The sequence below is a fragment of the Arvicola amphibius genome, chromosome 6 (genome assembly GCF_903992535.2).
Source record: "Arvicola amphibius chromosome 6, mArvAmp1.2, whole genome shotgun sequence".
NCBI classification, from domain to species: domain Eukaryota; kingdom Metazoa; phylum Chordata; class Mammalia; order Rodentia; family Cricetidae; genus Arvicola; species Arvicola amphibius.
This window is the reverse complement of record NC_052052.2, coordinates 145537524-145563467: the sequence shown is the minus strand read 5'-3', so window position 1 is coordinate 145563467 and position 25944 is coordinate 145537524. Positions and strand designations below refer to the sequence as shown.

Sequence of the window (25944 nt, the reverse complement as noted above, 5' to 3'; positions counted from 1 at the left end):
AAACAAAGTATATGGCCAGAATAAATACTGTGCTTTGAAGAACAGATGTAGTTCAGCATTCTGTAACTCATTTGACACACCTGGTAACACCTTAAACTTATTTTTAGAACCAGAAGTCTCAGCAACCAGCATTAGCTATCACTGAATCTCATCCATACTCCCATGGGATAAATCTTTGATGATCAAATTCAGGCTCAGAAGGAAATCTTCCCTCAGCCCCCAAGAAAAAGGCACTGGACTCAGACCCGGGCCTATTATTCCAGACTGCGTCACATACTGCGACAGGACAGTCACCTGCAGATGCAGCGCAATATACATGCAAACCACAGCAAGCAAGCAGTCACTTCCACCTGACTCTGTGGAGACAGTTGCAGAGGGAAAGGCCAGTGAGTGAGGCAGGGAAGCTTTGTAGACTATCAGAGAGCTGGTAGGCAGCACAGTACTGGGATGCTTAGATCACAAGCGCCTGGTGAAGGTAGCAGTGTATTCTAGACATAAACAATCCTATTCCACACAAGGTCTTCCTTCAGAGAATAAGCAGTCTTTCCCGTGTGGCAGTAGGACACGGCTCACGCTTCCAAGACACCAGTGTCTGTGAGCTCTCTATTGTGATAAGATTAATATGAAACAGCAGACAGCTAGAACATAGATTCTCTTGTAGGAATAAAGATTAAAGTTATTTTCCCAACACATAAAATTCTGAATTGCCTCAATGGAAAGACCTCAGAAATGTGTTAAAAGAATCAAATATAAATGCAAATTCTGGCACATTAGCCCAACCATTGGAAGAAGGCTTATCAGGTGCACACAGCAAGCCATTCCTCAACCATGTCCACAATGTCCTTGAACGCCAGAGTAGGGAAACATGAATTCTCTTTGTTAGCCACCAAAAGATGTATGGGTGGGTGGGTGGGTGGGTGGATGAATAATAAATTTAAGGTATCGATTTCCTCAAATACTATGTCAAGAAGGTAAACAAAACCTTTTAGTAATTCATAAAAACCAAATCATTTAGTTTTATATTACTCCAAAGGTTAATTTTTGAACAGTGTGACAGTTGCCATTTATTCCAGACATCTTAGTTTATATAATTCATAAACAACTCAGCAACATATACCCCCATCCACATTTGAGTGTGCTGGCGTTTGGCAAGAAGAAAACTACATAACCATAGTTAAAATGCCAACCCAGATCCTGCAGGGCAAAAAGCACCCCTGCAGGCCTTTGGACATTGGCACTCATCTTCTTGAACTCATTTTTCACAGGTTAGATGTGATCTTCTGGGAACTGTGTGCTATTAGAATTAGTAGAGGAGAGCTTATGCAAGAAATACTACCATATTACCAGGACACTGTAACTCAAAATCAACAATACATATTGCATATTACACTGGACTCTTCTCTCCATGGAAGACATACAACCATGTTCATGAAAACAAAACAAGTCTGTACAAAGTCACAAAACTGAAATGTTCATCTTCTCTAAATAAGAAATTTTATATGCACACTTAAAAACATCAGTAAAAAGTTAGCAATACTTATCAAGTGCACATTATTTATTAAATATAAAGTATTCATACATTATACTTACATGCACAGATATGCTTAAATAATATCAAGTAAAGGATAGGAAAAGTATAAAGAAAAGAAAAAAGACAAGCTGTCCCTCATTATTATAAAATACAGTATATGGTAAATGCAGAGAAATAAGGTGCATTCATAAGCTTTGGCTGGTTACCATCCAGATTGGGAATTGTGCAGGATTCTTTGTATTTTCTAATCTTTTAACGCTACATAATTCTGCCTTCTAAAGGTTGTAATTAGAAAAATACATAATGAATAATTTAAAACATCCAAGTTATTTGTCTCCTTTGATTTAAATCTTACAAGCCCAAATAAACCTCTGAAAGCAATAAAAAATAAACACCTCCAATACAGACCCAATTGTAATTCTTAGTCCGAAACTAACTACAAAGGTTCAACAGAGGCCAGGAAAGGAAGAAAAACAATACCAACCTAAAAAAATTGCAACTTAAACAAAAAAGAGAACACCAAGTATGCTCTGTTGCTATTCTGATGGTCGGGAATAAGTTAGAAAGTACAACATTTCTTTTAGGTTTTTTTTTTTCAAATACCTGTCCTAGGCCTAGGCAGGCCTGTTCTCCTCCACAAACAATGCATGAGAAAAGAACAAGTCTGTGCAGAAATCACCAATTAAAATCCAGGCCTAGACTTCTCATCAGCATGCCCATGCAGCCCACCTCTTCTGGTGGCTGAGCTGGGTGGGAAGTAGCCACACACATCACAGAAGACTCCAAGGGAAAGGTGGGACAGCGCCACCTTACCATTCAGTCAACTGGAGAAACCAAAACGCTAGACAAGCCTTCAACAAGTGAAGGGCAATGAAAGAGGGAAGCACGGGGACTGCTCAGTTCATACAGCCAAAAACCTGGCAGCACGGCCTGCCTATCTGCCCAGGAGTCAGCTAGAAGCATCTGCACCCCGTGGCCTCATGGGTACTGCAGTTCTTTAGGACATCTCTGCAGCACAGGCCCTGCTGACAGTGGTCCACACTCGGCTTCCTGCACATAACAAGCAGCTCTTGTCAAAGTATGGGCAAAAAAAGGGCGAAGATCTGCCAGGAGTTGTCCCGCCTGTATTCCACTCTTTAAGATTTGATTTATCTTTAAGAGCAAATATTTGATAGTTTAAAGGTTTTAAGCTACATTTTCACCCCCTCATGGAAAAGAACCTTCCTTTTACATATTTACTGATATCAGTGTTACTGCCAATTCGTAAGTGTCTTATCTTTTGCCATTTAAGATATTTTACTATTATGTGTATGCGTGTTTACTGTGTGCATACCACATGTATGTGGATACCCATGGAGGCCAGAAGAAAGCGTTGGATTCCCTGGTTCTAGAGTTAGAGGTGGTTGTGAAACACCTGATAGGAGTGCTGGTAACCCCAGTCCTCTAGAAGCTCACCCTTAACTGCCATCTTTCTAGACCCTTATCATTTAAAAATATTTACCTTATCATTTGCAGGAAACTCTTACGTTTTTATTTCTTCTGTAACAGTCCCCAATCATCCATTACTTGATTTAAGGTCGGAGGAACTAAACCATTTACTCAGTAGGTCATTCTATACCAGAATCTGACTGCTGTTCCCCCATACTGTATCACACAACTTATACTAAAGGAAATGTTTCTAAATTAGGAAATGGTATGCTTTCTGCCACAGTATTTCATTCTAACTAGTGAGTATATAATGACTATATTGTATGTGTCCATAAGCACAGCCAAGTAGTCTTTGGGGTCACAGGGGGCATGGAGGGTCATGTGGTATTGCACATTATGAGGGAATTGGAAGGACTCTCTTCCCTGCTATTTTATAGTATAGAAATTGTAAGGGTTGATAGCCCTATGTTGAACAAGTTAAAATTAAGACTACTGAGGTTCAACTGTCTGTCTCAAAGGCAAATGTAATTAAAAAGGGAGTATACTCCTTTCTAAAAACAAGCAAAAACAGCAGATCTCTGCAGGGTAGGGACCACTCAGTTCTGCAAGGCCAGACCTAGAGAGCGGCACTTAATCTGTCCTCTGCTCTCTAGGTTTCCTCACATAGTCATCTTGTGGGACCCTACTTGCCATTTGCAGACTGTCCTTCAGCACAGAATACCATCAGAGCATACTTCCTCAACCATTTCTAATAAGAAGTGCTCAAGCATTTCCTGGGCAAATGAACAGATAACTTCCTTTCCCTCAAGACTCTCCTAAAAGCATAGTGTTGGTCAAGCCCAAATCAAAGGTAAAATCCTGACTTATTTATTATTGCTACTAATAATTTTGTTTCTGTTTTGCTTGAGTTTTTAGAAATAGGATCTCACTCTATATAGTCCAGATTGGCCTGAGTCACTATGTAACTCAGGCTGGCCTCAAACCCATAGCAATCTCCAGCCTCAGATTTCCAAGTGCTGGAATTATGGGTGTAAAATACTGCACCTGGTATTGCTTTTATGTTTGGGTACAAAGTCTCATCATGCTACACAGGCTGCCTGAGCACTCAGGCTCACAAGACCATATTGCTTCAGTCTTCTAAATAGTTGGGACAACAACATTACTGACCAGGGTGCTGAGCAACTAAGAGCGCAAGGCTGTTTTCATTTGTAGACTTGAGCTGCACATAGCACACTCTACATGCAACTTACTCAACAGCCTACAATCCTCCCTGAGGACTGTGACCCCCACCACCACATTCATAAACCCAAACTGTATCACAGCATCTTCCACAAGCAAAGCGTGAAGTCCAGGGCTTCTGGAACAGGCATCCTCCGTCCTCTGCCACCGTCCTCACATTTCTAACACAGTTTCATATTTATTGTCTTGAATGAGGCAACCAATTCAAGCAATTAAATTCCTGAGTCACACAACTCAGGTCCAACCTTGACATGAGTCTGTGTATGTAACAAACTTCCTGAAAGACACTTTCTCTACAACAATGACAGAACAAGAACTGCCAGAATGAGCAGTTCACATCCCTCTGCAAGAACAAGATGCCCAGGAAATAGTAATTTCTGGGGAAAGATGACAGGAACTTCATGAGAGAGTTCTGAGAACCTGGGAGCAGCCAGCCAGAGTCTTCACAACAGCAAAGAGCTGAAGACAGTCTCCTCCCAACCGGACAGCAGCACTCTTCTCAGTGCCCGTTCTCCACATCCAGTCACCATCTACCCTGTCCAAGTGACTGCCTGGACTTGGTTTCTGTAACTCTGCCATTGCGAGGCTCAGAGTCAAAAGCTTTCTTCTTTTGCCTTCTGTAAGTGTTTCGTAATTGACAACAAATGACCCCTGAATAGATGCCTTGCTCTTACTGACCCAGTGAAATGTTCCAGAATTCTAGACAGAACTTCTAAGACCACCTGCCATCTGCCTTCAAGTTTGATGAGAATTACAGGGTACTTGTTTGAAATGCAGATTTCTGGGGTGGCAAAAATTCTGGTTCAAAAGATCATAAATCTATCATCCTGGTAAACAACTCATTTAAAAGTACAAATACTTAAAAAAAATTCTTAACTTCATTTGGACTTGACACATCCTGTCAATGATTATCAATTTTATACTTCTCTGGTCCAAACAAAGTGTGCAAATTCAGTAAACACTGATCCAGGTCAGCAGACATCTGCTTCCATTTTGCAAGTAGACACATCAGTGAAAACTTGCATTAATGCTGGAAACTGCACCCTCTCAAATGTCTCGTGTCTGAGGGCAAAGGTAAATATAACAGGTACCAGCCATGCTGGCATCCATGCAGTAGTAGCCTGCTGGTTGTTTACCGCATGAAGTGGTGCTCACAGTAAGGAGATGGCCTCGCAGGAAAGACAATTAGTCCTTTCCTACCTTCCAACAGAACACTTTAGGGGACAAGAGAGGATACAGTGATGACTTCTGCCATCCGATGTTAACCAACTGTGCATTTGTGAATTGATCTGAACCAGGCAGCATTCCACACGTTTGGCAAATGGTGCTATTTCAAGAATGGTGCTTTGAGCTGCATAGTTTAAAGGAGTAATTCGGGGCACCCTTCTCCAGGGAGCCCAGAGGTTGGTTAATGCTGTCAGGAGTTGGTGCACATGATGGGCCCATGGTACCGTAGAGCAACCCCCATATTAAGAGGTGACATACATGAATTACTGTTAAACTCCCAGGTTCCTAGGATCTCCAGCCACAGGGCTAAACAGCAAGATTTGGCACTAGGCAGACCTCCTCTAGATTCAAAAGCACCCACCTGTGGGAGACCACTTTTGGCACAGACCCTAGGTAGCTATGGAGTTAAGGAAGCCCTCAGGTCACGCACCCAGAGCATCTGTGACTGTGCATACTCACTTGGCTGCCCCGCCACTGCCCTCATCATTGTCTGATGATGATGATGTAGAAGAGCCAGGAAAGTAGGCCGAATCCACGTGATTGGGGCTGCCACTCTGGGCTGGGTTGATGGGCGAGGAGCGCTCATACAGCGGTGTGTGCTTCCCCTCATGAGGAATGTTGGTGTAGCTGTTCTGCTCTGTCAGGTTCTTCCCGCTAGTATCCAGGGCAAGGGCAGGCTCAGGGAGGCTGTATGGGTATGGACCCTGGCCTGGGCCGCCCCCTGGGCTAGGCACCTGTGGGACCTGAAGTGCAGAACACAAGTCAGTGCAAAGGGCTAGAAGGACTTAAAGCAAGTCTGTATTGGTTGTATCTCTTCAGTCGTTTTTTAATTTGACAAATAGGCGTCTATTTTATATTCAACCTAAGAATTTAAGGATGTTCATATCCAAGGCCATAGCTCTACTTGACTCAGGGGTACCTTACCGCGGGCTTTGCTTGCAGAGGAGTCTGTGGAATGTTGAGCATCTGAGGGGGAACATATGGTGGCACCATCCCAGGCATTCCAAATGGATTTGGTCTGGCTGTTTTGTCAAATGGGAAGAAAATAATAAGACAACTGAGAAAAGAATGACATATCTCCAAGACATCCCTGGGGTCAGCCCAGAGCCCATGTGCCCTGCCCGCTTTAGACACCTCACTTCCTAGAAACTTGTAAAACTCAGATTTATCATGTGGCTTCACAGGCCATGACTTCCTCATCTTATTTAAAAGTGGAAACAAACCAAGCTCAGAGTTCCCAAAATCAGTTTTCTCTTAAGATCAGAGGGCTTCCTAGCCTCTGTTCTGAACAGCATTGGGCAGGGGGAGCACACGTGACCAACACCTCTTACCCAGTTTCCAGACAAGAAGCCTACCCCACTCCCAGAGTTCCTCATTCTCCCTGTCTAAAAGCAAAGCTCCAATACCAAACTGTAGGGGTAATTCAGGGTCAGACTAGGACTACAAATGCAATACTAGCTTTACTGCTCCAATCTGGCAGGCACAGGGTCTCCTGAGAGTCATGGTGCAGCTCACAAACACTAGAAGAAAAGCAGAGACCTGTTCCATGAGGACCCTCACAAGCTGCCATCTATCTCTCTAGCGTTCTCATCTCCAAGAGCCTGCAGCTCTCAGCTCTGAATTGCCACAACAGGTCTTTGATCTTAGCTCTCACTAACTAGAAATCCTGGCACAGCTTCCCCCTTTGTACTGAACAAAGAGAACTGCCCCACAAACAGTTGGGAAGAGTCAGTCAGCACGTGTGCTTAAAGGGCACATTTTACACATGCAGACACACCAAATGTGCATGCACCTGCACATAAGGAACAAGTCTACCAGTTCCTCTCCAAGTGTCAGGTAAAAATCACTGCACCTGTTAAAGATATTCTATGATAATTCAGAATCACAGCCGGGAGTATGAACAATAAAATGCTACCTAGTCCAGCAATGCTGAAACACTGTCACTGGGATCACTGCAGAAAGCCTGCTTATTTCTGGTAGCTGACCTTTTCTATTTAACTTTTCATTTTTATTGGGGGGGGGGATGTTTCGATACAGGGCTTCTCTGTGTAGCTTTGGCTGTCTTAGAACTAGCTCTGTAGACAAGGTTGGCCCCAAACTCACAAAGATCCACCTGCCTTTGCCTCCCAAGTGCTGGAATTAAAGGCGTGCACCAACACTGCCCACGGCTGCCTAACTTCTGAATACAACAAGGTCTAGACTTCCAACCTATAGTTACCACCTTTAGGTGGAGATGAGCACTGTGCTGTGCTCCTTTTATCTGTAACAACTAACACCTCCCCAAAAAGCACAAACAAATAAAACAATATAGCATAAAACCAAAGATTCTCTTTAAGTTGTATTTCTATTGTTTTTATTTGTGTGTACACAATGTGTGTCCATCATATGAGTGCAGGAACTTGTGGAGGCCAGAAGAAGATCATCACTGGATCCCCTGAAATTGCCTCGCACAGGTGCTGGGAATCTAACTCAAGTCCTCTGCTGAGACATCTCTCAGCCCCACCAAACCAAACATTGTAGACAATGGCTTCAAACATACCCCGTGTCTTCACAGAGCAAGCTACTGCTCTCTCATATGTCAGTCCTGTGGTGATTGAATGAATTCGTCTGCATTTTCCTAAAATGTCTGATCACTCAGGACCTGTCTCAGGGGACCACAGGCTTCCCTCTAAATTGGTTCTTGTTTTCCATGCCAGTGTAGCAGCTGAAGAAAACCATGGTTCACTTCTCGATGACAAGAGTGTCTCAGAAGGGATATAGGGCCCAGTGTAGAGGCAATCCTGCTGCCTTCCTATTTCCTTCTGTCCACCACATCTAGAGGCAGGCTTTTGTTAGCAAAGTATGCACAACAAAGGAGAAAAAGAATGCAGGAAGAATGTTTACAGAATGTAGAGTATTTTTATAACTTAAAACAGTGTTAAGTATGACAGACTTCTTCAGGAATGCACAGGAAGCAGCACATACAGCCTTTGAGGTGTGTTCACTGACTTTTCTCCCAGAGACCCCAAGCACAGGTCCATGACCCACCCCAGTGACTCGCAATGCCCACAGAGCTGCCTAGCTTTTGCTCTATATTAAACTGAGATACCTATTTAAAGGAATGGTGTTAAACTAGGACCACTTCCAGATAACGGCAGACATTACAGTCCAGTCCCTACTCCCAGCCCAACCTAACAGAGGCTTGTCTGTTAACTCAGAGATGCTACATTAAACAAAATAAAAAATAGTAACAGTAAACTTCTAAATGTTCTGGAACTAGGAGATGGCTCAGTGGATAAGAGTGCTTACTCTGTAAACAATAAGACCTGGATTCACATCCCCAGCACCCACATGCCTGTAACCTCAACATCAGGCAGCACAGGTCGGCTAGCCAGCCTAATGGAAAAGGCAAGCTTCCAGCTCTATGAGAAGTCTTGTCCCCAGGCAATAAGGTAGAAAGCAAGAGGAAGACAACCTATATATCTTACTTTTTTAGGGATGTTAAAAATGGAGCTTTGGAATTTTTGATTCAAAGAACAAAACAATATAACTCCTGTTGTTGACATTAGCTTTCAATGATTATTTTATAATTACTGAACACTCTTTTCAATGGGAACATTTACTGGGTCCTGAAAGTGCTTTAGACTTTATCTACTCATTGCTCCCTTGTTACAACCCCAAGACCACTGATCTTTGTCACTGTCTGCACGTTCTGTCTTTTCCTATGGAAATACGGAAGTATAATCCACACAGTTGGGATCACGTGGTATGGAACCTTCAGTGTCACTTCTTTCACGCAGCAATGTGCACCTAAGTTTTCTCTGTGACTGCACGTGGCTGAACAGTGCTCCACTATACTAGTGCTATAGTTATCCACATAACTCTCTTAAGCACATCTGGTTGTTTTCAAATTTGGACAAATACAAATTAAGTAGGTATGAGCATGCATGGCAGGTTTCTGTGTGGGCAATATCCACAAATATGACTGCTGGATCATACTGTCAGAGTATGTTTTGCTTTGTGAAAAGCTGCCAAATTGTCTGATAAAGTGTCCATCCCATTTTACATTCTCACCAGAGACAAAGTAGTTGTTGTTGTTGTTGTTGTTATTATTATTATTATTATTATTATTATTATTATTATTATTATTATATCTTCATTAATTTTGTGTGAGTGCATGTGTGTGGACACCAGGCACACACATGACACAGCATGTGCATGGAGGTCAGAGGACAGCCTGTGAGAGTCATCTCTCCCTCATTCATACGGGCCACAAGAATTGGATTCAGATAGTCAGGAGTGGCAGGAAGTGCCTTTAACTGCTGAATCATCCCAAGAGCAGCAATAGACATCTTGTTACTTCGCATCCTCAACAGCGTTTGACAGTTTTGACTCTTCTGGACAAGAGTGTACTAAGAGCTCATTTATTTTTCCTAACTGGTGGTTTGAATGAGAATGGCCCCCATAGGCTCATAGATTTGAATACATAGTCTCCAGTTGGTAGAACTATTTGAGAAGGATTAGGTATGACCTTGTTGGAGGTGTATCACTGGGGCCAAGCTTTGAGGTTTCAAAGGCCTGTGCCATTCCCCAGTAGCACCCTCAGCTGTGGCTCAGGTGAACTCTCAGCCCAGTCTGCGTGTTGCCATACTCCCCGCCATGATGGTCATGACCTTACCCTCTGAACTTTTTACCCAATGAACCTTTTCTTTTCTAAGTCACCTTGGCCCTAGCGTCTCTTCACATAACAGAAAGGTAGCTAAGATAATAAGGAGGGATCTGGTGTCACCCATGCAGACACTAGTCTGTGCTCACGTAACTAGCAGGACATTAGTACTTGTGTCATCTGTCACTTTAAACCACAAATTCTGAGAACTCAGCTTAAATCTTTCTCATGCTTGTACTCAGAGTGGTGATTCATGACAAGGTGTAGCTATCAGTGTGCTGGGACACAAATCACACCATCCCTAGTATGTGTATACTAACACGCAGCACAGCACATGTGTGGAAGTTAACAGACAACTTGCAACAGGGGAATCATACTCAAGAGGACAGGCATGTCAGCAGGTGCCTTACTGAGCCATCTCAACATCCCCTGTACTTACTTTTTAAAATCTAAGAGAAGGCATAAAGACATTATCTGAACACATACTTTTTTTAATCCTTCAACAATACCCCACAAATCTAGCTCACTGGTAGAATGTTTGGATACTGATGTCTCTCTAGACCCCCAGCGTAGGAGTTTTGAAACTCTAAAATGACCTTTATCAGGTCAGGTCCAGAAAAAGGTCCTTCATAAGGTGAGTGTGCTGTCCTTTGAGTGGATTGATACGGAAAATGAAACTGAATTCTCAGTCAACTCTATCCGTAAAACACGTATCATTTGAAATATATTTCAATATGAAAATATGAATGCACTTCACAGACATTAACTTAATTTAAAATTGACCTTGTTTACATAAAATGCCTTCAACATGGTCACCAGTCTTGATCAATGCAATGTCATCCCTCGGTATCCCCAAAGTATTCCAAGGGTATTCTGGTAACTCCATTATCCCAGTGGATACCAAAATCCATGGGTGTCCAAGTGCCTTCTATGTATTATTTGCAAAGAACCTGGACATAGAGAATCCACACACAGAACCTGTACACAGAGAATCCATATACAGAACCTGTGTGTACCCTCATATGTACTTCACATAAAAAGACTTAAGAACAACAACGACTAACTGCAAGGTAAAAATGATCTGTTGCTATATTGCATTATTTGGGGGGAGGAATGATAGGGGAAGATCAGTATATGTTTCACACGGTTTCCTTTACAAGCATTCTAGGAACTTAGATATGGAAGGCTCACACTACCTTTCTCCTTACTTCCTGTCCTTAATACACTGAGGCATCGTGCTGCTCACATAATCTTAGGTAACTGCATAGACAGTAGCTGCTGCTTACTGTCCCATGGGTCAGTATATGCTGTTTCTAAAAGGTTCATGTGATAGACAGTTGGTCCTTAGTTTGGTGATACTGAGGGTGATGGATGGAACCTTCAAGAGCTGGAGCACAGTGGGAACTCCTAAAGACCCTTGGATGGGCTTGTGGAGCCCAGTCTGTCTCTCACATCCAGTCTCACAGTATGCTCTCTTGTTACAGTAGAGTTACCATTGTGGCCCATCTGCTATGAAGTCCTCATCAGAGCTGAGCTGATTCCAGTGCCATGGCCCGAGTTTCCAGAAGTCTCAGCTAAATAAACATTTTAAAAATTATTTTATTTGCTTATTTAGTGTACACATGTGATACAATATGCATGTGGAGGTCCAAGAACAAGTTACGGGCATTGGTTCTTTCCTTCCACCATGTGAGATGTGGGGATGGAACATCAGGTCAACAGGGATACCCTTTACCTATAATCCATCCTGCCAGCCCAGTCTCATATATTTGGTTATTAACAGTAAAAACCAAAGTAATAGAGAGAGGAGCCAAATGTTGGCACTCGATGCCTATCCTCCTTCCTTAGCAGTCAGGCTTCCTGATTATTCATTCCAACACTCCATCACTGAGTCAATCATTTGATGCCCTTTAGGCCATTCTGCCTATAACAAACACTTCACGTACATTTTCTCTTTCATGTTCATGCAGTGAAGCCACCACAACAGAAAACGAAGCCCAAAGCCAGAAAGTGGCTGTATTAGATGGACCCAGACAAACAGGCTAGTCTTGATTTCATGCCCTCTATCACCCCAATTATGAAACATCTCCTGTGTGTAAAGTATACAGCAGATATACCCTAACGGACAAAACAATGTACACCTGTCTCATTCTATAAACTGTGTTCCTTTTCCAAGAATAATGCCAAAACACAATATATTACTTCATTCCCTTGACTTAAAATCTTAGTGGCTTAATTCATTCAGTCAAGTGTTTATCCACAGAAGATGCAGAATAGGTCCTGATTCCCTTGGTTCCTGCTCTCTGCAGGTGGAAGATGTGAGACAAGACTCAGCAAGCATTGAAGAAAGTGCTGTGAGGACTGTAGCTACTGACAGAAAATGCTCAGTGCCCCCAGAGAACAGACACTCACATTTGGGTCTCATACACCAGTTGTCCCAAATCCAAGGCAGTCAGGGAGAAGAACACCAGACCTAGTAGTTGGTGCAAAGGCCAACACCAGAGGCTGGCTTCGTCCACTCTCGACAAAATGTTACCGTGCCATGGGCCTGAGGGGCAAGCTGTCAGCAGGCGGGGCTACTGGCTGTGCAGGGTCAGGTGTAAGCGGAGCAAAGAGATGGGAGTCAGGCCAAGTGTGATGGGAAGCCAGTGCAGTATCGTTCATGTTCTGAAACATTACTCTGATTGCTCTGAGAAAATGAACTGTACAGTATAGAACTGGGTGAACAGATGGCCAGGCACCCCTAGTCCTTCAACCCCACCTCCCTCAGTCACATTGTCTCACAGCTGCACTGACTCGCCCACCTCCCATTTGTCATGCCTAGGCCAGCACCTCTGGTCCAGGTTTCCAATGCCTGACAAACAGCTCTTAGGTGGTGGGTAACGGGGCTTTCCACACAAACCAGATAACTTAGGTTTGTGCCCCAGAGCTCTCTCAGTAAGAGAATTGTCTCGAACTGTGGCCCACCCCCATACATGCACATCAAACAAACATAAAAACTTTTTTAAAGTATAATTCCCACATATATCTAATGAATATTCCTATTTTGCTAATGGTTGGCATGAAAAACAACATCAACAGACTGGGGTGCCACTTCTTAAGACTCTTCTTATCTCTGCTGAACCTGCCCTTATGCAAGGAAAAAAAAAATTGGCTATGGAGGGGGAGTGGGAGAAGAAAAGAAGAGAAGAAAGCAGAAGAGGAGCTACTGTCATCTACTGCACTATCTGTGTCCTCAGGAGACTTTCCTGCTGTGACCTGCAGCTGTCTTGTAGCCCCTAAGTTTCTCTTAGAAGTTGATACAGTCCCTCTTAGGAACTACTAAGAAAGTGGGCCACATCTGTGTAAGGGCAGAAACTAGTACATTCAAAGAACAAAGATGCTACACGTGGTGGTGTGTGTCTTTAATTGAGCACAGAGGGGCTGAGGCAGGTGGCTTTCTCTGTGTTCAAGGCCAGCTTGGTCTTCATACAGAGACCTTGTCTCAAAAAAATATTAGTAAACATATGAAATTTTCTGGGGAATAATTAAATCTCAGAATTTCTACAGTTAATAGCAATCACATGGGGGCTTTGTTTACTTACCTAAGTAATGCGGAGGGTGAAATGGCATAGGCTTGCTAGTTGCTGAGTAATATCCAACTGCTCTCTTAAATCGAATGACTTTGTCATCTGTTCTAGACTAAAATAGACGTAGGAAAGCCTTAGTTATGCCACTGGTCATAATTTTATCATAATTCAGCACATGAACAATTTATAACCTTTCAGGTTAGATAAGAACAGAGAATGACATGAAAACCTTAGATCAAACACAATAAATTATTACCAAAAAATTAATGTAAATTTAAAGCAATGTGGTCAGAAAGTAGATTTCTCAGCTGGCATCAGGGATAGGAACTGGTTTCTCTGACCAGCTCTGTTTGGTCTCTGACCTTCCAAGGCTTTTTGACCTTCTCTATACCCCCCAGCACCTCCCAGTCCACAGCAGGTGGGATGGACAGCATAGACAGGGAGGCTAACAAGAGCCTGGCTTAGGCTCTTCAGGAAGAGCCTGGGCATCTCAACCCTCATCTGCTCTACTGAGCAGACTTGTCTACATTCTTTACTTCCCAAACATAACCTGCAATCTACAACACCATATGACCAACATGCAGTTTATCTTTTGAAAACTTTGGCATGAGCCAGGCATGGTGATACACGACTTCAGTCCCCAACGCTCAGAAGGCAGAGGCAGGTGGATCGAGGGGGGGGGGGGGGAGGAAAAGAAAAATAAACCAACAAAAATAACCCTTTGGCACATACATCTTATGAACACAGAGTACCACAGACCCCAGCATTACCTACACTAATTCCCCTCCTGTTCACCTGATAAGCAAGGTGAAGTGGCTCAGATCACCTAGCTGATGGAAGACATTCTGGCTACCCTAATCCTCCAATCCTACAGCTTCATATCCCAAGCACATGCTTCCAGCCTAAAATCCTGGGACCAGCCCATGAAAAGCCCAAACCTTTTCCAATTTGTGTTGTTACCTGCGAATGCTGGAAAACATCTTTAGCTATGGCATCCAGGTCAGAGGTGTCATGGATGTTGCGGACATAGTCAGCTACAGCTTTGATCACTACATCACAAGGTGGCAAGACCAGCTGGTGGGCTCGGACCTGGGAGGACAAACGCACATGTCAGCAGTAGGCATGAGCCTCAGAGATGGGTAAGTCTGCATATAGGGCCCAGACATTCCAAAAGTATGCCTACTGGGCCTTCTAGGACCTGCCTACCTCCCACCCATGAGACCCTGGCCTGGACTTCTATCTCTAAGAAAGGCTAGTCTACAGCCAGCTTTTTCTTTCAGATGAAAAAACACAATTCACCTGCTCAAACCCTATGAAGCTGAAAGAGCATGGCTGGGCTTTCATCATTCAGTGTTCTGAGAACAGGACCTACACCTCACAAACTGAGCAGGCCCATTAGAAGCCATTAGCTTCCTTTCTATCTTTCTGTATCAACAGGTTGGGTGGTGTGGTATGATCTTTGAACCTGTACTCAAGGCTCCCCGAAACTTGAAGGATAAACTCAGTTACCAACTGTCCACACCCACCAAGTTTATCTATGAGCTTGACAAGAGTACCACCTCCCACTGAAGGGCACATTTGAAAAGAGAGGAATAGAAGCCGGGCAGTGGTGGCACTCGGGAAGCAGAGGCAGGCGGATCTCTGTGAGTTCAAGGCCAGCCTGGTCTACAAGAACTAGTTCCAGGACAGACTCCAAAGCTACAGAGAAACCCTGTCTTGAAAAAACAAAGAAAAAAAAAGAAAGAAAAGAAAAAAAGAAAATGTAGTCTAATATCCAATAATGAAAGTGGGGCACGCTCATTATCCAAGAACAGCTGCTACCAGAAGGCGAGTTAGTAAATTAGAAGGAAAGCAAAACCACCCAAGAACAACGACTCTCGCTACTGTCACCATTCCGCTACCCAGAACCCACACATACACTGTTGTGTCAAAAAAAACGGTTGCCAACTGGCTCACCTTAAAAGAAAAAAAAAAAAATACTGTCTTGGATTGTGTGGATGGGCAGAGAGTAATGATAGGGTCCTATATGCAAGAGAACAGTGTTTGTGAGGCAGCATGAGAAAGACAGGACCTGCCATTGCTGGCTTTGATGACAGAGAAGGGAGCCAAAAGACAAGGAATGTGAGCAGCTGCTGAAGTTAGAAAAGTTCAGGGAGAATTCTCTCTGGAGATTGCAGATAAACATAGGCCTGTTATACCTTGATTTCAGCCCAGCGAGATCCATTTGGACTTCTAGTCTCTCTAACACTGAGATAATGTTTGTGTTTTTTAAAATCAGAGATGTATGTGTGTATGGGGAGGGGGATTACTTAAGAAAACTTTAACCTTAATAAATAAAATAAAAATACATCCATTTACACGTTAAGATTACTATGCAAATTTCCAGATGACCAAAGCTACATTAAATTTCCCTTTTTAAAAAAAAGGGTAAAAGGTAGTGTGTTTTTCCCCCTAGACCAAGTGGAATTTTCCACGTGGATCACTGTTTTCACCCTAAGAGCAGCACTCTCCGCTCAGTTCGTAGACTCTGGTTCAGGGAGAACAGTGTAAGGGCTCCCTAAGTGTGGCTGAGGTAGTTGCTGCGCTGACCATCAGCACACTCCTAGAAGCCTAACGGCCCTCAGTGCATGGCAAAAGACTACTGCCACTCATGCTCCTGGTAAACAAGCAAAAGAGCAAAAGTGCTTTGGACCACTCTAGATGGAAGGAGCATGCTCTGTGTCATATGGGATGCTTCAACAACCCCAGGACAAGGCAAGTGAGATCACTAGAGCAGCCAAGGAGGTAAGGCCAGGACAGAAATCCTGAGCTAACCCACACCACTTCACTCTCAAGTTCCTGCTAACAGACACTTAGGCACCTTGCTCACAGTGAGTGCCCCGCCAGCAAGGGCAGCATGTGGGTTGGGGGATTGGGGAGAATATCCTCATGGTCTGGCTTCAAATTATAATCCCAAGGTTCAACCCTACAGGTGTTTGTGGCTAGCTGGCCACTCAAATACCAGACACAGCACTAATGACTATCTCCCCATGCTTACACAGTGTCTGAAACACTGGTCATTTCACAGGTGGCTTTATACATTGAAGTACAATAACTCAAGATGGCAAGAACAGAAGTCACTGGATATAAAATGACTTCCTGACTGCCTCTTTCAAGAGCAAAGGCAGCCCTATGGCTGGTGTCTGACCTCCCTGCTGTCATCTATCCCTTGCCACCTCGGAGGCTGCTGCCTCAAGAGTCCTGACCTGAGCAGGTGGTGCAGTAAGCAGACCCTCAATCTTTATGGTGGCTGAGCAACAGCCATCTCTTCTTAGTTCTGTTTTTAAATTTTAGCTTAAAACACAAAGTTAGGAAAAAAACAAAAGTCAAATAAACTCCAGTGACTCTGAAGTTGGGAACAATTACCTGCTTCTGAGGAGAGTGGATGATTTCTGCTTCGTTGAAAACTGTTTATGATCAGTTTTTTTTGTCATGAAATTGTGAAAGGTTTCATTGTAAATCACCACTTTGCTCAAAAGAAGGAGGAAGTATAAAAGACCCACAGGATTTTACCCTTGCCAGCAAGAAAGTTAAATAACAGATCATATTTGGTAAAAATTCTCATGTGAGCTGGGTGGTGATGGCACACACCTTTAATCCCAGCATTCAGGAAGCAGAGACAGAAGGATCTCTGAGTTAAGGTCAGCCTGGTCTACAGAGTTCCAGGGCAGCTAGGACTAATAGAGAAACTCTATCTGGGGATGAGGGGTGGGGAAGGTCCCAATGTCAATTTTCACTTTCAGCATTATGTTTTCCCAAAATGAACTATTTGCTACTCAAAACTATGTGCTGTGATCTTCCATACATCTGTGACAGGTAGCTATAATGCAGAACCGCCACACTAGAATCAATGACCTGCCAGAGTAGCCCCAAATGACAGATTACGGTCAACGACAAGACACCCCATTCCCCCATGTCACCCAACATAAACTCTGTCCTTTGACCTCTGTTTGAATATGAAATGCCCCTCCCTACACACACATACACACATATACACTCACATACATGCAATATGCATACACGTGTGTACACACACACACACACACACACACTCCTATGTTTCAACACTTGGTTCCCCCAACTGGTGGCGCTATTTGGGAGGGGTATGGAACTTAGGCAGTGGCACTTTCCTAGGACCAGCATCACTGGGAACAGGCGATTTCACAGCCTCATCCCACCTCCTGTTTGCTCTCTCTGTTCCCTGTGCACAACTGAAATACGATCAGCCAGCCTCATGTGCTTGCTGCCATGCCTTCCACACCATGGTGGACTCTAGCCCCTTTGGAACTATAAGGCAAAATAATCCCTTTCTCCCCCAAAGTTGCTTTTGTCAAAATATTCTATCACAGCAGTAGAAAAGCAAATAATACAACATTTAATTTGAATTTAAAAAAAAATTCTCCAGGAGACCCAAGCACCAGGGCTGGATCGGTGGTGTGGCTACTGGCTGGCTGCATTCCTTAGCCTGGCCCCAGAGCAGGCACCTCTACAAATACTATGTCTATGCCATTTGAGGTTCAGTTGTACCACCAGCAGCTGGCAGCTCCAGGGCTGCTTTCATTCTTCCTAGGGGTGGATGTAAAGATACACATAAGGTGGTGGCCAGTGAGGGATGGTACTTACACCACAGCCTCTAGCAACAGGGTTCTTGAAGGGATCTTGGAAGTGAGTGGGCTCTACAGCCAGAGATCCTGATTCTTTACAATGATTTTGGTCAGTGATTTTAAGGGACATCTCAAGAAAGCCAAGAAGAAACAATACACTATAATGACAAGGTACAAAGTAAACAATCTCTTCCAGGTAAGACAAAATACCAATGGCATCTGTTACACAAGCATTTATGCTGTGGCATAATCCTTCTGTACACTGTGTATGTCGCTATGATTGCTTTAATAAACAAGCTGGGCCGGGCAGTGGTGGTGCACGCCTTTAATTAATCTCAGTACTTGGGAGGCAGAAGCAGGCAGATCTCAGTGTATTCGAGGCCAGCATGATCTACAAAACAAGTTCCAGGACAGTCAAGACTGTTACACAGAGAAACCCTGTCTTGAAAAACAAACAAACAAGCTGGCTGGCCCACAGCTGAACAGGAAACAGTTAGGTAGGAAAGCCAAACTGAGAATGATGGGATGAGGAAGGGAAGAATCAGGGGAGTCGCTAGACAGATGCAGAGGAAGCAGGAGATAAACGTGTCATGCTAATAAAGGTACCATCACGTTGCAGAATATAAGGAACATGGGTTGACTTAAAATGTATGAGCTAGTTAGTAATAAGCCTGAACTATTGGCTGAGCATTTATAATTTATATTAAGCCGCTGAGTGATTATTTGGGAGCAGATGGTCAGGACAAAAACTCCACCCACATTTATTCACTATGTATAACCCTGTAGCCCTAGTCTTGACTACACGGTACAGTTCTAAATTCATTTAAATAATGTCATTATATTATATTCCAATTTTTAGGTTAAGTCCAGCATATCACAATATTCAGATATTTCCATTATAACCCAAGACTCATCAAATATTACTGACCATATAAAAAAAACAAAATAAAACAACAACAACAAAAAACCACCCAACCTCCCAAAATTTTCTAAAACTCATTATTAGAAATGTTATGGTAGTCTTAACTTTCACACGACACAAATATAATGCTTCTGTGCAGGGGTGAGGTTCAGAGTCCGTCTCCCCAGATAGCTTCCGCTGCACATGAAGCTTATAGGTGAGCTGCATCCCACAAAGCCCTAGGGGAAATAAAAATACTGTTTCTGATAGACACTGAGACATCAATTTTTTTTTAATCAGGAATACTTCCTTTATGAGGTCAATCACTGACTGCACTATACTCCACTTTAGACAGACACTGCCTCAATTCTAAGTGGTCTCAACACTTCATCCAGAATAGGATGGATTTTGTGTTTATTAAGTCAGAAAATAGACACTTTCCCAACTATGTGTACTTATGGTGGGTAACATTGCTTCCACTCCCCTTTTAGAGACAGGATCTCACAATGTAGCTCAGGCTAACCTGAAACTTGCTATACAGCCCTCTCAATACATAGCCTTGTGATCTTGCTGCCTCAGCCTCCTGAATGCTGGAATTCCAAGTGTGTGCCACCAATCCTCACCACTTCAAAATTCCTCTTCAAACTTCTTGTTTTCTTTGTTTACTTTTACCTTTAAACCACTGTGGATTCCCATTTACTCAATGGATAAGAACTCACAATGTGCACTCAACAGAATGCCACCCATAGTTTGCCACCAGACCATATATATGTCACTCATATATGTCACATCTTAAGGAAAAAGAACTCCAACATTAGACTGGCCACAAAACAGAGGAGCACATGTATACACTGAACTGTTTGACACAAAGAGTGAGTGCCCTCACCCTGGGAGCTGTGGAAGACTGCTGGAAATGAGAAACACAAAAAAGTGTCAGCACGTAGGGTTCAGAAAAAAGGCGCCGTTTTACCTTTTCTTTAAGCAATATTCATACTGGGCATTTCTCCTCGTCTAGAATATATGATTTTTAGCCATTTGCAAACTTTTCTTTATATGGACAGAAATCAGAAAAAAAAACAGAGCTGTTTACAAATTGAAGCCTGTGAAATAGTAAATAGCTTTGTGGCTCACCAGATTCTGGGTGTGTGCTGGTATGTAGATGAGGAGAGCAATTCATTATACAAGGTTTTCCCAATCAATACAAATCAGCTAGATATCTGGCTTTAGTAAAAATGCTAACTAAGTGCCCTTTAAACTGTTTAAGTTGATATTAAAATGGAAGATGGACACACTTGATGTCACAGTGCTATGCCTCATGGTATACTCATTTCATGGCAAAAACAGTTTGTGTCTTTAAACAGTTCCTTACAAAGTTGCCCAGAAAACCCAACAGTTTTAAAAATCCAAATACTGAATTCATGAGGCAAATCAAAATCATGCCACGTGTTTGTTTTGTTCAAAAGGACTGCAAGTTGTTTTCTATTTGTTTGTTTGTTTGCTTGTTTATCAACTCTCTTGCTGCTAATTATTCCTTTGGTGTTTTGTTCGGGGAATTATTAAAATGTACTATTAGAGATTATGGAACAGTTTTACATTAAATATTTGTATCTTATAAGAAACTGCAGTCCTACAACTTTGATTTGTCAGAATACTTCCAGGTCATTCCCAAAGCAGCACAGCCTACTACTGACCTGCTTCCTGTCACTACAGTTGTCTTCTCTACAGACTCACAAGAATCTATCTCCTTTGGGTTGAAATAATGCTGTTGGGATCTGTGTCTTTAACCATGATCTAACTGTGCTCCTTTTGTGGCTGTTTATCCACCTGTCCTCTATTAGTAAGAACTATCTCTAATCTGAAGCAATAATAAAGCTGCTATGGACCTTCAGGTAGGAGTCTGTGTCAACATGGTGTTTTTATTTCTCCAGTTTAAATGCTCAGCAAGGAGTCTGCTCGGATGCACAGCAAGGGTGTGTCTGACTCAGGAGAAGCCGTCACACTGGCCTCTGAGTGACTGCTCCTCCAGTGCCACACTCCACAGCAGCAGAGCTGCAACTGCGTGACAATATCCATCAGTCACCCTCATTTAGCCCACCATACTGATTAGAAGTTGTCATAATTGCTTTAATTTGCATCATCTCATGACACTGCGGTACCTCTTGTGTACTCTCTGAGCATTCTGTATAATGACTGACCCAAATCTGACTCTTGTGTCACTCCCCATGTATTATGGGTGCAAATCCCTTATTAGACACATCCTATTGTGCAAACAGTTTATCTTAGTATGGTTGTTTTTCATTCTCTTAACTAAATCTGTATAATGGATAGTTATAAAGATGGTCTTCTAATTTTGGTTTTGTTTGGTTATTTGTTTGTTTGTTTGGTTGGTTGGTTGGTTGATTTATTTTTTTTTTTAGACAGAGTTTCTGTGTGTAATAGTCTTCACTGTCCTGGAACTCACTCTGTAAACCAGGCTGACCTCAAATTCACAGAAATCTACCTGCCTCTGCCTCCAAAGTGCTGGGTGGGATTAAAGGCGTGCAACACTACCACCTGGCTACCTTCTTCTAATGCATATGGATATGCATTGGTTGTAAAGATGACTCTCACTTTACTTCTGATGAAAATACCTGGCCATACGTATGTGCTATTTCTGAATTGTTTCCTTCCACTGATTTTTATGGTCATCCTGACTGACAGTGGTAACTTTAGTCTTAAAATTTGACAGGGTTAAGTCATCCTACTTTGTTCTTCATATTGAAAACTGTATTTGGGGCTGGGGAAATAGCTCAGTGGTATAGGACTTGTCTACATGCTCGAGGTCCTGGACTTAGACTCCAACACAAGAGAAAAAAGGGGGAGGAGAATGGTTGCTACTTTCAGTCCTTTAAAGTTACATATGCATTCTTAAATCAATGTGTACCGAAATTCTTGCTGCAATTGTGATTAGAAAGGACATTCTGACAATGGGCTCACAGACCCTTTCTTTAATTTAGACCATGTCTCCACAATGACATCCACCTGTTCTCTGAGAGCAGAACCATTATACCCTCCAGGGACAGAGCATGGGTAGTGGGTGCATCATGCTTCATCAGGAGCTCCCTGGGTGTTCTTGTTTCAGTACTGGAGGTAAAAGTCATAGTAGTAGAAATAATTATTTAGAATTAAGTCATTAAGTGGAAACTTCTAGAAGACAAAATCTGGCTCCTGGCTCTAGAGACAGGAGGCTGCAGTAGAATACAAGAGGACCAAGGGCTGCAGGGGGTGGGAATAGGGCAAATGACAAAATGTAACCAAGTTAGTGATGTGCAAATTAACAGGACACCACTGGGAAGGAGAAAAAAGCAGTCTGTAATCCCAGCTTTCGAGAGGAAGGAACAGAGGCTGGAAGATGAAAAATTGGAAGCTAACGTGGCTCATTCTGTTTCAAAAATCAAAAAGAAAAAACACTTGCAAATCATATATATAACAGAAGAATTACATCTGAATATATTAAAATCTGTTTTAATTTGATGAAGATAAATGACTCAATTTAAAAATAGGCAAAGGATCCAAGTAGACCTTCAACCAAAGGAGACAGGGAAATGGCCAACGAGCATAGGAAAAGATGCGCACCATCATTAATCATTAGAGAAAGTCAACTTGAAAGTAAAATGAAGACCTCATTAACCACCATGATGACTAATTACAAGAACAGGCAGTAACCTGGGCGTTAAGGACATGCAGAAATCTAACCCTCCACATGTTGCTGGGAGAACAGAAATTGTACGGCCACTGCACAGCATGAAATGGTGTGATGAACTCTCAAAACACCAAGCATAGAATGAGCACATAGCCTAACACCAAGCATAGAATGAGCACAGAGCCTAACACCAAGCATAGAATGAGCACAGAGCCTAACACTAAGGAAAAATGAAATGGATAAAAAGTGTGCCAATGTGTTCATAATAGAATTTATTTAATTTTTTAATGTTTTGTTTTTGGTTTTTTGTTTTGTTTTTTGAGACAGGGTTTCTCTGTGTAGCTCTGGCTGTCCTGGAACTCACTCTGTAGACTAGGCTGGCCTCAAATTCACAGAGATCTGCCTGTGTGTGCCACCCCAAGTGCTAAGATTAAAGGTGTGTGCCACCAATGGCTTACAACAGAATTCACCAGAAAACATAAACAACCTAAAAGTCAATAGGCTGACAAGCAAACAAAAGGTGGCATAATCATATATGGGGTGTCACCCAGCCCCAGAATGGAATGTGGTGCTGAGACATGCCACAGTAGCAGCAGACCCTGAAAGCATTATGTCAAGAGAAAGGAAACCAAACAGAAAAAATGGTATAGTGTTTTCTTCTGTTCATAATGAAGAGACAGAGCTTATTTTCAAGGAACTGAGGTGTATCTCTAAGCACCTAATTTCTTTTAGAGTTAACAAAAATATTCTAGGTTGGTTTCACAGCTCTGAATGTTAAAACCCTTCATGTGTACAAAGTCCTGGATTTGACCATATGTGAGTTATACATCTTACAGCAGTTACTGAAGGGAAAACGGGGCTACTGTAGAATTGGCTATGGGAACCAGCGGTGCCTGAGTCTGAGCAAGAAAGTGAGGGGAATCCTAAATAGAAAGCTGTATTAAACATAGCCCATGGGAAAGGCAATGTCTCACGGAGGAAAACACTAGTTCCAAAAGGCCAACAAGAGAGGCCAACTTGGACAAGGCCTAAGCCAGAGACTTTGATGAAGCCAGTCAGCATGCAAAGCTGGGCTGGTACACCCTCCGTTTCTAACCTAAGCATAGTCTTAAAAAAATATGTTTGCATTAACTCAACACACCCACAGTGTTAAGGACAGAAGCACTGTCTGTATCCCCAGACCTGTGGTCTAGTCTTAAATGATGTTGTCTAGGGTCGGAACTGCCCTGGAACTTTAGTGTAACAACAGTGCTGGCCATCTGCTTGGGGTGAGGAGTTGGCAGGGACAGAAATTAGAAAACAGCACTGAATGCTACTTCACCCCAGCACTGTCCTGACTTTCAGAGTAAGGCGAGTGCAGAGAAGGAAGCAATGGAGCCCACTTGGTTTGGAACAGAGTCAAGGCTATGGACTCAACAAGACAGGACACGAGTTAAAGTCATTAAACTGTTATTTCAAACTAGAACATTGCAAGGTAAGTATGGAAGGTACAAACACTAACCTGGAGCCTCCCTTTTTGCCTTTCCTCTTGATTTTACCCAGGGTTCTCAGAAATACCATATTCCATCCCAAATCTATTACAGACCTATCACTAAGACTGAACAGCTGCCACATGGAAGAGCAAGCCCCTCTCTTTCTATCATGACAGGAAGCCCATCCTAACCTAAAAAGCAGGGGCAGAGAGTGAGGCCTGAGTCCCAACAGACTGCAGCAAATTCTTAGAGCTGCAACACTTCCCACATTTATTTTCAAGAAACAGAAAGCCTTTGCATTGTCTTGTACTTAAAAGCATTCCAATTAACATTCAATGGGTAAATTAAAAATGAGCAAAGGGCCAGGAGTTGGTGGCACACACCTTTAATCCCAGCACTCAGGAGGCAGAGGTAGGCGGATCACAGTTTCCCCTCCCTGGCATACTCTGTTTTTACAGCCAATGAACTTACAAACAGTCTCAGGGTTGAAGTCTGATCAACCCCTCCAGTCACCTACCCTGCCCCAGGTTACTGTTTCTGAATCAGGATCCCCATTAACAGGGCCAACCCAGTCAATAGGCCTCTAAGATTGAAGCTAAGGACCTCAAAGCCAAAACCCTATAGTAAATGAATTGTGATGCCACTGAGAAAGTGTACAACCCAGCAACTGGGAGGTAGAGGCAGGTATGGATAATTTAAGATCAAGGTCATCTTGATCTAAACAGCAAATTCCAGGTCAACCATGGTTACATGCATGGTGAAACCGTCTTAAAAAAACTACATAGTTTTGTACTAAAATATTTACAGAACTCTTTATAAAAATTTTTAGTACTTGTAAGATTAAGCCTTTATGTAAAAAGAAATTTCAGTACTTTATAAGCATATTCTAAAAATTATTCATTATACTAAGAAGTAGTTAAAATAGGCATGGCTATTTTAACTATACTAATGGCACTATACTAATTGGAACTATGGCTGAGAAATATTTAAAAGGTCTTGATATGAAATTAAGAGTCTTATTGTAGTGAGGAGCGGTGGGTTACATTCCTGCCGCCTGGATCCTGGCTGCCTGGCTAGCTTATGCCCCGAAATAACAACACACAAATTGTATTCTTTTAAACACCGCTTGGCCCATTATCTCTAGCCTCTTACTGGCTAACTCTCACATCTTGCTTAACCCATTTCTAAAAATCTGTGTAGCACCACAAGGTGGTGGCTTACCGAGAAAGATTCAGCATCTCTGACCTGGTGGCTGGCTTCATGGCGACTGTCTCAGCTCAGAGAGGAGAGGCATGGCATCTGACTAACTTCTCTTCTTCCCAGCATTCTGTTCTGTCTACTCCACCTATCTAAATCCTGCCCTATCAAAAAGCCAAGGCAGTTTCTTTATTAACCAATGAGAGTCCTCCATCATCTTATTTATATTTTCATAATATTTGAGCTAAACATTAAGTCCTCCAACACGAATAAAATTTGTTTTATCAATACAGTGAACCTCTATTGTATGAAAAGATCAGCGTCTCCTCTGTTAGCTACTCATATATGTAAATGTGGCAAAAGTGTAATATGTTTATCCATCCATTAAAAAAGTTAGAAGAGGATGTTTT

At 42.6% G+C, this 25944-nt stretch overlaps 1 protein-coding gene across 1 annotated transcript in view; it reads right to left on the bottom strand.

The window, feature by feature from the left end:
- Positions 1-25944, bottom strand: part of Fam120a (family with sequence similarity 120A) — a 91614-nt gene that overhangs the window by 37019 nt on the left and 28651 nt on the right. Inside the window, exons 4-7 of the mRNA XM_038335496.1 lie at positions 14600-14728; positions 13655-13751; positions 6350-6447; positions 5885-6168 (exon numbers count right to left, since the gene is read on the bottom strand). Of these exons, the coding sequence (XP_038191424.1) occupies positions 5885-6168; positions 6350-6447; positions 13655-13751; positions 14600-14728 (608 nt within the window). The remainder of the gene's footprint in view (positions 1-5884; positions 6169-6349; positions 6448-13654; positions 13752-14599; positions 14729-25944) is intronic.